Raw genomic sequence first — 15,446 nt, 5'->3', positions numbered from 1 at the left:
ATATCAGGATCTGGGGTGACTGTATGTGGAAGTGAATCTATAGTATTATACGGGGAAGGTTTTAGCTCTCCTGTATATTTATCCAACCTTCGTTGAACCTCTTCATAAATGACAGATAAAGAATTGGGTTTTTCCTGCATGTTGGTGGGCAGGCAGCTCAGGCACAACAAGCTTTCCTCTTCCTTCATTCCTGACAGTTTAATCTACTAAACACCTCAGTGATCATTATGTTATTGCCTCCCAGGTATCCATTAAAAAAGTTCTGAATCCCCAGGGGCGGGAAGAATCGGTGATCATGTGACCACTGTAAATGGCTGTCATAGTGGTCACATGATAGGGATCCAGTCCTGCCAGCTACTGATCGTTAGTGGGGGCCGAGAGCTGTGGAAGTGAAAGCAAAGATCCCCGGGATATTCCCAACACTACGGCATGTGGAGCGGTTCTGTCTTCTCTCTGGATGGGATTTCCACTCCAGGTTTACTGAGACTTCAACCATGTCCTGATCTTCACCCCGGGCCTCCATGAGATGAGGCTGCCTTTCATCACCCTTCTATAGCAATGGCGGAAGGCAGTCTCCATTAGATGAGGCAGCCTTCCATCACCCTCCAATAGCAATGACGGAAAGCGGTCTCCATTAGATAAGGCCGCCTTTCATCACCCTCCAATAGCAATAGCGGAAGGCAGCTTCCATTTGATAAGGCCACCTTCCATCACCCTCCAATAGCAATGGCGGAAGGCAGCCTCCATTAGATAAGGCTGCCCTCCATCAACTTCCAATAGCAATGGCGGAACGCAGCCTCCATTAGATAAGGTTGCCTTCCATCACCCTCCAATAGCAATGGCAGAAGGCAGCTTCCATTTGATAAGGCCACCTTCCATCACCCTCCAATAGCAATGGCAGAAGGCAGTCTCCATTAGATAAGGCTGCCTTCCATCACCCTCCAATAACAATGGTGAAAGGCAGTCTCCATGAGATGAGGCTACCTTCCATCACCCTCCAATAACAATGGCGGAAGGCAGTCTCCATTAGATAAAGCTACCTTCCATTACCCTCCAATAACAATGGCGAAAGGCAGTCTCCAGTATATAAGGCTTCCTTCCATCACCCTCCAATATCAATGGCGGAAGGCAGCCTCCATTATATAAGGCCGCCTTCCATCACCCTCCAATAGCAATGGCAGAAGGCAGTCTCCAGTAGATAAGGCTGCCTTCCATCACCCTCCAATAACAATGGTGAAAGGCAGTCTCCGTGAGATGAGGCTGCCTTCCATCACCCTCCAATAACAATGGCGGAAGGCAGGCTCCATTAGATGAGGCTGCCTTCCATCACCCTCCAATAATAAAGGTGAAAGGCAGTCTCCATGAGATGAGGCTGCCTTCTATTACCCTCTAATAACAATGGCGAAAGGCAGTCTCCAGTAGATAAAGCTGCCTTCCATCACCCTCCAATAGAAATGGCGGAAGGCAGCCTCCATTAGATAAGGCCGCCTTCCATCACCCTCCAATAGAAATGGTGGAAGGCAGCCTCCATTAGATAAGGCCACCTTTCATGACCCTTCTATAGCAATGGCGGAAGGCAGCCTTAATTAGATAAGGCCACCTTCTATCACCCTCCAATAGCAATAGCGGAAGGCAGCCTTAATTAGATAAGGCCACCTTCTATCACCCTCCAATAGCAATAGCGGAAGGCAGCCTCCATTAGATGAGGCTGCCTTTCATCACCCTCCAATAGCAATGGCGGAAGGCAGCCTCTATTAGATGAGGCTGCTTTCCATCACTCTCCAATAGCAATGGTGGAAGGCAGCCTCCATTAGATAAGGCTGCCTTTCATGACCCTCCAATAGCAATGGCGGAAAGCAGCCTCTATTAGATAAGGCTACCTTCCATCACCCTCCAATAGCAAGCCTTCATTAGATAAGGCCGCCTTCCATCACCCTCCAATAACAATGGCAGGGGGCGGCCTCCATTAGATAAGGCTGCCTTCCATCAACCTCCAATAGCAGTAGCAGGTGACTTTCAATGAATGCAACAGCTTGGGCAAAGTCTGCTCTTTTAATTCTGATTCCAGCCGTAATATTGGCGTATGCTTTCCTGAGTCCTCCATGCCTGGCCTGAACATACCAGACACTCGGCATCCACAAATATCTTTATTGCATGCAAATGGTTGAAGAAAACAATTTAATGCACTAGATGTTGGCATCTGCAATATTTAAAGGTCAAAAGAAATATTTCTTACCGAGCCTTATAATGCACCTTACAGGAACAATACAGGAACTCACACTGAGGAAGGAAGGAAGTTACATCATTCAAAAGGGAAGGAGTTACAAAAAAACTACATGTAGTCAATGCAATGACCAGAAGGTGGCAGCATAACCAAAAGCAATCAACTAATGAAAGAGCATAAGCTATAAACATAGATGCAGTTGCATTGCCCATATAATAGCCTAAGGCCCCATACACACGAGAGGATTTATCCGCGAATACGGAGTGTACACACCATCGCATTGAAATCCGCGCCGAAATCCTCTGGCGATGACGTGTCGCGCCGTCGCCGCGATTATGACGCGGCGACGTGCGCGACGCTGTCATATAAGGAATTCCACGCATGCGTCGAATCATTACGACGCATGCGGGGGATCCCTTCGGACGGATGGATCCGGTGAGTCTATACAGACCAGCGGATCCATCCGTTGGGATGGATTCCAGCGGATAGATTTGTTGTGCATGTCAGCAAATATTTATCTGCTGGAATCCATCCCAGGGGAGAAATATCCGCGGAAACAGATCCGCTGGAGTGTACACACCATAGGATCTATCCGCTGAAACCCATTCGCTGGGATTTTTCAGCGGATGGATTCTATCATGTGTATGGGGCCAAAGAGAGGATGAACCTTCAACCTGGAAGCAGAGAACTCCTTTCTTAGGGCCCATTTACTTCTTTGAAGTGCATTAGCGCATTAGTGCAATAGAGATCGTGAGGGGGGTTGAATCGAGATCACAATTTTTTAACGATTAAGGGCCAGATTCTCGTAGATCGGTGTATCTTTGTTCTGGCGTATCTTTGTTCTGGCGTAGCGTATCCTATTTACGCTACGCCTCCGCAACTTAGACGGGCAAGTGCTGTATTCTCAAAGCACTTGCTCTGTAAGTTGCGGCGGCGTAGCGTAAATAGGCCGGCGTAAGCCCGCCTAATTCAAATGTGGAACAGGGGGGCGTGTTTTATGTAAATAACTTGTGACCCGACGTGATTGACGCATGCGCCGTCCGTTGATATTTCCCAGTGTGCATTGCTCCAAAGTACGCCGCAAGGACGTATTGGTTTCGACGTGAACGTAAATTACGTCCAGCCCCATTCACGGAGGACTTACGCAAACGACGTAAAATTTTCAAATTTCGACGCGGGAACGACGTCCATACTTAACATTGGTACGCGGCATGTACGCCTGATATAGCAGGGGTAACTTTACGCCGGGAAAAGCCTAACGTATATGGCGTATCTGTACTGCGTCGGCCGGGCGTACGTTCGTGAATTTGCGTATCTAGCTAATTTACATATTTCTAGGCGTAAATCAGCGTACACGCCCCTAGCGGCCAGCGTAGATATGCAGTAAGAGACTTACGCCGGTTGGATCTAATAGAAATCTATGCGTAACTGATTCTATGAATCAGGCGCATAGATACGACGGCTCAGACACAGAGATACAACGGCGTATCTCCTTTGAGAATCTGGGCCCATTTGTGCAACTCTAGGAAATAGGAGATGATGGACTGCAATTTGGACTTTTCCATAGACTCAGGGCTCCACCACCCATTTAGGGTTGCCACCTTTTTTTCAGTCCGAACCTGAACATTTTAGCGGCACACTGCAAATTATTTTAAAGGGAAACTCTGATGTAAGGGGGTTTCTGCTCACCAAAGCTCCCACTTACTTTAGAGTTCCCAGTATTTCCCCTAAATCTGGGTTCCCAAAGCCCCCCGTACATCAGAGTCCACAGGGCACCCCTTATAGCTGAGTCCCTCTTATCTTAGTGTACACACTCACTCAGAGCTGGCGCCTGAGCTTCACATTTCCAGCCCACGCATCCCTTTCCCGAGCATTGAACTCCGGGGATTGCAGTGTGGGTACGCAGACAGAGGGGTAAGGGCAAGGGGAAATCAAGCCCTCTCTCCTCTCCTGTCCTTGTATGGGGGTGGGGCACACCTATGTACTAGACGGTTGTGGTACTCAGTTACTTGGGGAACTGCAGTCTATTCTCAGTAATGTGTCGGGGGTTTCAGGAGGTCTGAAACCCGGACACACGATTCCAAACCCAGACTGTTAGGGGTGACTCCCGGACGCATGGCAACCGTACACCCAATGGAGATGGTCAGAAACAGAACTGCCCGTGTGTATAGGGGGGAAATCCTCTAGGAAAACCAAAGTGAGAATAACCCGGGAAGCATGTAACCTGAGCACAGACAACTCCCCTCCTCCTGACAGACTATTGGCTCCTGGCACTGTGCTGGACCCTTCCCCTTTTTCCCACTGAAGACAGCAGTAGGTGCTCCTTATGGGTTACAAGCATAGGAAGTTGAATAAAGACTGATTTTACAGATAATGCCGAGAACAACACATACCTTATATACTCAAGTATAAGACGACCCGAATATAAGCCGAGGCACCTAATTTTACTACAAAAAAAACTGGGAAAACGTATTGACTCAAGTATAAGCCTAGGGTGTTAATCTTAATGCCTCACTGTGTCCATGCCTCACTGTGTCCATGACTACTGTTGAGCGGAATACGCCATATTCGATTTCACGATATATCACGAATATATAGCCGAATATTCGAGAAATATTCGCTAAAATCGAATATTCGTGATATTTTATCCAAATGGAATTTTTGCGAAATTTCGCTATTGCGAATGCGAAAATAATTGCGAAATTTAGACAAGTGCGGTAGGAGAACTCTGATTGGCTCATGCTGAAATCGAATATTCGTGATATATTATCGAAATTTCGCAAAAGCGAATGCGAAAATGATTGCGGAATTTCGACAACTGTGGTAGGAGAACTCTGATTGGCGCCGATGCAAAAGAAGGGCGGAGAAAATAATCGCGCAATATTCCTATTGCCGAATATTCGCATTGCGAATATTCGGCAATATAAAATGATCGCTTCAGCTACTCGGCCCAGTGTCTCTAATCATACCAGCATACCAGCACTAGGATGTGATCTGTTTTAAAAATAAAATTGAAAAAATGCGAATATTCGGAATAGCAAATATTGGCCGCGAAATTCGATATATTCGTGAATAGTCGAATATGCCATATTCGAGCCGAATATTCGCAATACGAATATTCGTGAGCAACACTATCCATGACTAGACTGACGTTTAACATGGAAATCTATGGAAGGGGTGCCCAGCTTTGAAAAATCGGTGCTCCCCAGCCGTAGGTCCCCCAGACAACAAACTTTGCACACATGTAGATAAGAAATGGGGCTACATGTGTGCTAAGTTTCGAGTCCATGGACCTACGACCGGCCAGTACTGGGTCCCCAAATTCACCGGAGAAATTACCGTTTAACATGGGAGTCTATGGAAGGGATGCCTGGCTTTGAAAAATCGGTGCTCCCCGGCTGTAGGTCCCCCGGACAACATACTTTGCACACTTGTAAAGAAAGAGTGGGGCTACATGTGTGCCAGGGGACCTACGGCCGGCCGGTACCGGGTCCCCAAAGTCCAGGAGATCAGGCGCAAAAAGGTGACTCGAGTATAAGCCGAGAGGGGCATTTTCAGCACAAAAAAAATTGCTGAAAAACTTGGCTTATACTCGAGTATATATGGTAGATATGAAAATATTTGCAAAGTGATAATTCTAAATGATTCATTTTATTTAAAGTGTTCTCTTGTTTCTTATCTCCGCAGCAAACGCCAGTGAAGCAGTCCTTCAGCAAGTCGCTGTGCCGGGAGTCCCACTGGAAATGCCTACTTCTGTCGCTTCTCATCTACAGCTGCATGGGTGCCATGACCTGGTGTCACGTCACCAAAGTCACCCGCTTGACCTTCGACACCGCCTACAAAGGCAACTCCATGATGTATCACGACAGTCCCTGCTCCAATGGCTACGTCTACATCCCCCTGGCCTTCCTGGTCATGCTGTACGTCGTCTACCTGGTGGAATGTTGGCACTGCTACACGCGGAATGAGATGCAGTATAAAGTAGACCTGGAGAGCGTGCAGGAGCGTGTGCAGCGGATGCAGCAAGCCACGCCGTGCATTTGGTGGAAGGCCATCAGCTACCACTACGTACGTCGGACTCGGCAGGTGACCCGTTACAGAAACGGAGATGCCTACACCACCACCCAGGTCTACCACGAGCGGGTCAACACCCACGTGGCTGAATCGGAATTTGACTATAACAATTGCGGAGTCAAGGATGTCTCGAAAGAACTGACAGGCCTTGACACCTATCCGGTTACACGGCTGCGTTTTACAAAGTGCTTTAGCTTTGCGAATGTGGAGTCTGAGAACTCTTATCTGACCCAGAGGGCAAGATTCTTTACGGAGAACGAGGGCCTGGATGATTACATGGAAGCTCGGGAGGGAATGCACTTAAAAAACGTGGACTTTAAGGAATATATGGTTGCATTTTCTGACCCGGACAACCTTCCGTGGTACGTCTCCCACTATGTATTTTGGGTGGCGGCTCTTCTAACGCTCTCCTGGCCGCTAAGAGTCTTGAACGAGTACCGAACATCGTGTGTCCATTATCACGTGGAAAAGCTGTTTGGCTTTGACTTTACACCGGTCACGCCCGCCGATGACCGGACCTTGTGCCGGAGAATGCCCCGTGTCAACACCATCGATAGCACCGAGCTGGAGTGGCACATACGGTCCAACCAGCAGCTGGTGCCCAGCTACTCCGAAGCTGTCCTCATGGATCTGGCGGGCATGTCTACTAACTACACCGCCTGCCGATACACCCAGGGCTATCGCCAGAACTGCGATAGGTGCCACCGTACAATCAGCAGCTCCTCCATATTTTCCCGTAGTGCTCTCAGCATATGTAACGGCAGCCCCAGAATTCCGTTCAGCAGCAGTCGCTTCTCCCTGAGTCGCCTGTACGGATCCCGCCGCAGTTGCCTGTGGCAGAGCCGCAGCGAAAGCCTCAATGAGCAAAGCGCTCCTACTGAGCAGACCAGGTTGTCCAGCCAGGTAACGGTGGAAGAGGAGGAACCTCCTCCGTACCAGGATGCTCTCTATTTCCCTATCCTCATTGTCCACCGCAACGAAGGCTGCACAAACCACGACCACCGACGCCTCCACCGCAACGGTTCTTGTGTAGAAACCTCACTGTGATAGAGTTAAAAAAAAAAAAGCTGAAAATTAAAATGTTGTGTTATCATCACAAAACACATAGGAGTTGACTTAATTGTTACGGTCATGAGGTGCCCAGTAACATGCAAAAATATCAATGCCAACGGGGATCATGGCATCAATGAAGTACATGTGCTAAAAGCAAAGAGGTCTTGAGGAAGCTGCCAAACTGGCGGCTAAGGGTGGAATGTGGATGAGACACATGAAGACATTCATACACTAATGCCGCGTACACACGATCGGAAATTCCAACAAGAAAAGTCAGATGTGAGCTTTTGGTCGGAAATTCCGACCGTGTGTAGGCTCCATCTGAATTTTTCTGTTGGAAATTTCCGCCAAGAAAAATTTGAGATCTGGTTCTCAAATTTTCTGACAAGGGAAGTTATTGGAGGAAATTCTGATCGTCTGTATGCAATGCCGACGCACCAAAAAGCACGCATGCTCAGAATCAAGCAGAAGAGCCGAACTGCCTATTGAACTTCATTGATCTCGGCTCGTCGTACGTCTTGTACGTCACCGCGCTCTTGACGTTCGGAATTTCAGACAAGATTTGTGTGACCGTGTGTATGCAACACAAGTTTAAGCCAACATTCCGTCTGGAAAAAAAACACGGTTTTCTGGTCGGAATTTCCGATCGTGTGTACGCGGCATTAGACTTTGATGGATTGAGCCATAACGGTCCTGTACAATGTCCACAGTGATGTACAAAGCCAAGAACCAAACCACGGACCATTGGAGGACTTAGATGACCATGGAAAGTTCTTCCACCGGCTCTTGTCTACTATACTCTGGACGAAGGGTCGAATGTGGCACCAAGTGGACATTACAGGACTGGATATTTGATATTCAGTAGCGGAAAATTAGGCAATAGTTCATTCCATTAGTTAGCACTTCCTGTCCATCCATTGGATCATCTTCCAAGGTGTTTAAGTCATGTTCTCGGGGACCGGTCTGCCCTCGATGGTCAACCAGTGAGCTGTACATGGGATAGCGCAGGGAATTGTGGGCCAGGAACTGGTTTTCCCGAGAAGAGGAGACACTAAACTCAGCATTTCTCACTGACGAATGTGCAATATCTCCATTACACGATGGTTAGTTAATGGAGGCGTCACCGGCCACTGGAGGCCAACAAGCGGGAGGAAAGTTGGTGGGATTAATGGATCACTGCAGACCTCTCTCTCTCTCTCTCTCAATATTCTTTTCACATGTAGTAATTACCTCCCCACCCCCTCCACTCACAGTATATTCAGCATGAGAATGTTCAGGTTGTATATACACAGATTACGAAGAATTATCTCACCTCTTACAACATTGTTAACAAGCTTCTTATTGCATGTCACCCATCCCCCCCTTCAGTTATGTAACATGAAACACCGACACTCCTCTAATTGGGTGTCACATGTACAGGGGCGGACTGACAACTCATGGGGCCCCCCGGGCAATAGGAGATTATGGGGCCCCCAGGCAATAGATTATGGGGCCACACAGTATACACACACACACATACAGTATACATACACAGTATACACACACTGTATACACATACAGTATACATACACAGTATACACACACTGTATACACATACAGTATACATACACACACATACCGTATACATACACAGTATACACACACATACAGTATACACACATACACATACAGTATACTATCACAGCATACACACACAGTATACACATACAGTATACACACACACACACAGTATACACACATACAGTATACACATACAGTATACACACACAGTATACACACATACATACAGTATACATACACAGTATACACATACAGTATGCACACACACATGCAGTATACACACATACAGTATACATACATACACAGTATACACAGTATACACACACACATACAGTATACATACACAGTATACACACACATACAGTATAAATACACAGTATACACACACACACACACATAGTATAGACACACAGTATATATACACACACACTATACATACATACACAGTTTACACACACAGACACACAATATACACACACAATATACATATATACACACAATGAAAAGGTACTGGAGAGGCGGGGCAGCTATAATCTTGGGATGTTTTTAAAAACACAGATTTTTACATACTGTCCCTGGTTTTACTGAGGCTGGCAACCCTGATGGGGCCCCCTAGTGACAGGGGGCCCTCGGGTGGTGCCAGAGTGCCCGAAAAGGTCAGTCCGCTCATGCACGTGTCCCCCCCCCTCCCCCTCCTCCCTTCCCCGGGCTGCAGTGTTTGGAATTACCGTCACTACCAAATGTCTCTCTGCTGCCTTAACCCTTTCACTCTCCAAAGGGGCTGCAACAAAGTGCAGAGTCGCCATACACTGCAGGCCGCGGGAGTCAGCAAAAAGGAGGCGTGCATTTGTGTGTGGTTAGAGATCCACCACAGGTATGGCGGTCAATGCCGGATTTCTGTATATAGGGAGATCAATGATGGATACACGGGATAGAGTTCCATTGAATGCTTATGAACTACACGTCCCAGCATGCCTTACCATTGGCAATTTAAAGGGAAACTGTAATGTATTTCAGTGAGTCACATTCTTGCGTTAGCACTGTAAGGTTTGATGTGACTTTCACTTTTTTATTTTTTTATTTGCTGTTTCATATTTGAATTGTTGTATTTCATATCAAGATGTGTAAATGCTTTTTGGATGGGGCATTTTGTATATCAGGGAATGTGATTGGCTGCCTTGGTTAAAAGGAATCTATCAGGATGGGAAGATGGTGCTTCTGATTTGTTTTTTAGAAGGTTCAAGCTTTTTGGAGCTGTCATCCCCATCCTTCATCCACTGCTTAGCAAGTCACTTGCCCGGTGAAACGCGTCAGTATATATCAGCCGTTTCCAGACGCTTCAGTGGATGCATGCTTGTTCTAGGTCAGGGATATGCAATTAGCGGACCTCCAGCTGTTGCAAAACTACAAGTCCCATCATGCCTCTGCCTCTGGGGGTCATGCTTGTTGCTGTCAGAGTCCTGCAATGCCTCATGGGACTTGTAGTTCTGCATCAGCTGGAGGTCCACTAATTGCATATCCCTGTTCTAGGTAGACATGTGCAGAACGAAAAGATTGGTTTTGTTTCGATTCATTATTTGCATAAATTTGTTTAGTTAAATTAGTTTAATTTGTTTTAGGGAATTATTTTGTTTATTCGTTTTCGAATAGATTCAAAAAGTTTTCAAATCAATTTCGAATAGTTTTCGAATCAATTTTCGAATAGTTTTCCAATAAACTTTGAATAGTTTTCGAATCAATTTTCGAATAGTTTTCGAATAAACTTTGAATAGTTTTCGAATCAATTTCGAATAGTTTTCAAATTTGAAAAGTTTTTGAATCAATTTCGAATAGTTTTCGAAAACTTTTTGATTTGCTTTTGTTTAGTTTTGTTTCGATTCATTATTTGCATAAATTCGTTAAGTTAAATTAGTTTAATTTGTTTTAGGGATTCATTTTGTTTATTCGTTTTCGAATAGATTCAAAAAGTTTTCGAATCAATTTCGAATAGTTTTCAATTTTTTTTTATAATAGTTTTCGAATCAATTTTCGAATAGTTTCAGAATCAATTTTCGAATAGTTTTCGAATCAATTTCGAATAGTTTTCGAATCAATTTCGAATAGTTTTCGAATCAATTTCGAATAGTTTTCGAATCAATTTCAAATAGTTTTTAAATTTGAAAAGTTTTAGAATACATTTTGAATGGTTTCAGAATCAATTTCGAATAGTTTTCAAATTTGAAAAGTTTTTGAATCAATTTCGAATAGTTTTCGAAAACTTTTTGAATTGGTTTTGTTTAGTTTTGTTTCGATTCATTATTTGCATAAATTTGTTTAGTTAAATTAGATTAATTTGTTTTAGGGATTCATTTTGTTTATTCATTTTCGAATAGATTCAAAAAGTTTTCGAATCAATTTCGAATAGTTTTCAAATTTTAAGAGTTTTTTAAATCAATTTTCGAATAGTTTTCGAATCAATTTCGAATAGTTTTCGAATCAATTTCGAATAGTTTTCGAATCAATTTTGAATAGTTTTCGAATCAATTTCGAATAGTTTTTAAATTTGAAAAGTTTTAGAATAAATTTTGAATGGTTTCAGAATCAATTTCGAATAGTTTTCTAATCAATTTCGAATAGTTTTCAAATTTGAAAAGTTTTTGAATCAATTTCGAATAGTTTTCGAAAACTTTTTGAATTGGTTTTGTTTCGATCCATTATTTGCATAAATTCGTTTTAGGGATTCATTTTGTTTATTCGTTTTCGAATAGATTCAAAACGTTTTCGAATCAATTTCGAATCGTTTTCAAATTTTAAACATTTTCGAATCAATTTTGAATAGTTTTCGAATCAATTTTCGAATAGTTTTAGAATTAATTTTCGAATAGTTTACAAATTTGAAAAGTTTTAGAATAAATTTCGAATAGTTTCAGAATCAATTTTCGAATAGTTTTCGAATTTGAAACGTTTTTGAATCAATTTCGAATAGTTTTCAAATTTGAAAAGTTTTAGAATAAATTTCGAATAGTTTCAGAATCAATTTCGAATAGTTTTCGAATTTGAAAAGTTTTTGAATCAATTTCGAATAGTTTTCGAATTTGAAAAGTTTTTGAATCAATTTCGAAAACTTTTCTAATTGTTTTCCAATTTCCAAAAAGAATAAAATAGAATAGAAAATAAAGGGACAGAAAAAAAATCTATTTGAAATTTATTTTTTATCTATTTTCGAATTCGAATAGTTTTCCAATTTGAAAACTTTTCAAATTTAAATTTGAAAACTATTGGAAAACGACAGTAAAACCTTGGTTTGCAAGCATAATTCGTTCCAGAAACACGCTTGTAATCCAAAGCATTTGTATATCAAAGCATTTTTTTTAAAGAGTATAAAAGAGAAGAGAGGCGCCTCTAGTAAGTTGCTAAATGTTGCACCTTCATTAAATGTAACCATATTGCTACACTTAGGCTGCATTCACACCTAATCGCGGCGTTTTGTCCCGCGACAAATTGTGGCGTTTTGTACCGCGATTTGTGGCGTTTTAACCCCCAGGTCCACATCTCCTATGCCGAACGCCGAAGCCGCCTGAAAAAAAGGGTCCGAGACTTGTTTTGAGCTTCAGGCGTTCGGCGTTCGGCGTGGAGATGTGAACCATCTCCATAGAGAGCAATGGTATTTCTCCCCTCCAGCTTATCGAGCGTCGGGCGTAAATACGCCTAGGTGTGAATGGAGCCTTAGAGGCGCCTCTCTTCTTTTTTATACTCGGTGGTGACATGACGCCACTCTTATATCAAGACATCGCTTGTATATCAAGGCAAAATGTATTCAAAAATGTTGCTTGTCTTGCAAAACGCTCTCAAACCAAGTTACTCTCAATCCAAGGTTTTACTGTATTCGAATTTCATCTGAATTTCGAATATCATTATTTCGGATTCATTTATTTTCGGTACTATTCGAATTCGAAAATTCTGATACAGCCGAATAACGAAAATTTGTCTGAATTTTTAATTTGGAACGAAACGAACCGCACATGTCTAGTTCTAGGTCAGAGGCACCTGTGATAATGGGGACAGCCCAGGAGCCTGGACCTCGAACCCAAGTCAGACATGGCAGCCCCCATATTCCTATGCTGACAGGTCCCCTTTAAGGACAGCCGAGACAGCCTTATAGAGAGTTTATTATTTTCCATCATTCAGATCTGACTTGCGATAAGAGAGGGGAATGGCGGATTGTGACCACTCCACCGGAAGGAACACTTCATATCTAATGAGTGGACATGGCCGCCCCCATAGACGTCTATATACATACTCCATGCAGACAGAAACAAAACAAATATTTTTATTAAGCTGATCCTTCCACATATTATCTAAAAAAAAATGAAATAATTAAAAAAAGATTCTCTTTAATCAGTAAAGGAATTCCAGTACAGACAGAATGTTATCCAGCTGCTTGTAGCGTCCTTTCAGTGTCCTTGTAGTGTCCCTGCATTGGCCATGCTGGTTCTTGTAGTGTCATTTGATTGACCATGCTGGCTGTTGCAGTGTTTCTGCTGTATGCAAGCTGGCTCTTGTAGTGTCCCATTGACAATACTGGTTCCTGTAGTCTCCCTGCATTGGCCACACTGGTTTATGTAGTCCCCCTGCATTGGCCATGCTGGTTCGTGTATTGTCTCTGCAGTGGACCAGCTGGCTCTTGTAGTGTCCCATTGACCATGCTGGTTCCTGTAGTGTCCCTGCAATGACCATGCTGGCTTTTATAGTATCCCTGCATTGGTCAAGCTGGTTCTTGTAGTGTTTCTCCATTAGCCATGCTGGCTCTTGTATTGTCTCTGCAGTGGACTAGCTGGCTTTGGTAGTGTCCCATTGACCATGCTGGTTCTTGTAGTGTATCTGCATTGGCCATACTGGTTCTTGCATCCTCCCTACATTGAACACACAGGTTCTTGTAGTCTCACTGCATTCACCACACTGGTTCTTGTAGTCTCCCTGCATTCACCACACTGGTTCTTGTAGTCTCCCTGCATTGGCCACACTGGTTCTTGTAGTCTCCCTGCATTGGCCACACTGGTTCTTGTAGACTCCCTGCATTGGCCACACTGGTTCTTGTATTTTTCCCTGCATTGGCCACACTGGTTCATGTAGTCTCCCTGCATTGGCCACACTGGTTCTTGTAGTCTCCCTGCATTGACCACACTGGTTCTTGTATTCTCCCTGCATTGACCACACTGGTTCTTGTATTCTCCCTGCATTGACCACACTGGTTCTTGTATTCTCCCTGCATTGACCACACTGGTTCTTGTATTCTCCCTGCATTGACCACACTGGTTCTTGTAGTGTATCTGCATTGACCACACTGGTTCTTGTAGTCTCCCTGCATTCACCACACTGGTTCTTGTAGTGTATCTGCATTGACCACACTGGTTCTTGTATTCTCCCTGCATTGACCACACTGGTTCTTGTAGTGTATCTGCATTGACCACACTGGTTCTTGTAGTGTATCTGCATTGACCACACTGGTTCTTGTAGTGTATCTGCATTGACCACACTGGTTCTTGTAGTCTCCCTGCATTGACCACACTGGTTCTTGTAGTGTATCTGCATTGACCACACTGGTTCTTGTATTCTCCCTGCATTGACCACACTGGTTCTTGTAGTGTATCTGCATTGACCACACTGGTTCTTGTAGTCTCCCTGCATTGACCACACTGGTTCTTGTAGTCTCCCTGCATTGACCACACTGGTTCTTGTAGTCTCCCTGCATTGACCACACTGGTTCTTGTATTCTCCCTGCATTGACCACACTGTTTCATGTACTCTCCCTGCACTGGCCATGCTGGTTCTTGTTGTCTCCCTGCACTGTCCATGCTGGCTGTTGTAATGGTTCGGCATTGGCCATACTGGCTCTTGTAGTGTCTCTGCAGTGGACCAGCTAGCCCTTGTAGTCTCACAGTGACCATGCTGGTTTCAGTAGTATCCCCTCATTGGCCATGCTGGTTTTTGTAGTCTCCTTGCATCGGCCATGCTGGCTCTTGTAATGTCTCTGCAGTGGACCAGCTGGCTCCTGTAGTGACCCTTCATTGACAATGCTGGTTCCTGTAGTGTCCCTGCATTGGCCAAGTTGGTTCTTGTAATGTTTCTGCATCGGCCATGCTGGCTCTTGTAGTGTCTCTGCAGCGGACCAGCTGGCTCGGGTAGTGTGCCTGCATTGACTTTGCTATTGTAGTGCAGTGGACATGCTGATTCTTGTAGTTCTGGGTGGTCAAAGTTGGGACTTATGATTTGTTTTCGGCAAATAATACAACTGATGAGGTCATTCACAGCCAGAGCAGGGACAGAATTAGATGTGAGCTCAAGATGAAGCAGATTTTTCATCATTTAAGTGGCGGGTCCTTTCTGACTCCCAATGTTGCAATTCAGTGATGTTGTGTAATTACCCGCAACTGACCTCCACCATCAGTGCAACTGACCTCCACCATCAGTGCAACTGACCTCCACCATCAGCGCAACTGACCTCCACCATCAGTGCAACTGACCTCTACCATCAGTGCAACTGACCTCCACCATC

The 15,446-nt window shown here is 44.3% G+C and overlaps 1 protein-coding gene across 1 annotated transcript in view; it reads left to right on the top strand.

The window, feature by feature from the left end:
* TMEM151B (transmembrane protein 151B) overlaps positions 1-7,629 on the top strand; it is a 32,137-nt gene extending 24,508 nt beyond the window's left edge. The window contains exon 2 of the mRNA XM_040351790.1: positions 5,912-7,629. Within this exon, the coding sequence (XP_040207724.1) occupies positions 5,912-7,345 (1,434 nt within the window). The 3' untranslated portion in view covers positions 7,346-7,629. The remainder of the gene's footprint in view (positions 1-5,911) is intronic.
* The last annotated feature ends 7,817 nt before the right edge of the window (positions 7,630-15,446 follow it).

Source organism: Rana temporaria, chromosome 4 (assembly GCF_905171775.1).
Source record: "Rana temporaria chromosome 4, aRanTem1.1, whole genome shotgun sequence".
NCBI classification, from domain to species: Eukaryota; Metazoa; Chordata; class Amphibia; order Anura; family Ranidae; genus Rana; species Rana temporaria.
This window is presented reverse-complemented; position numbering and strand designations above follow the sequence as displayed.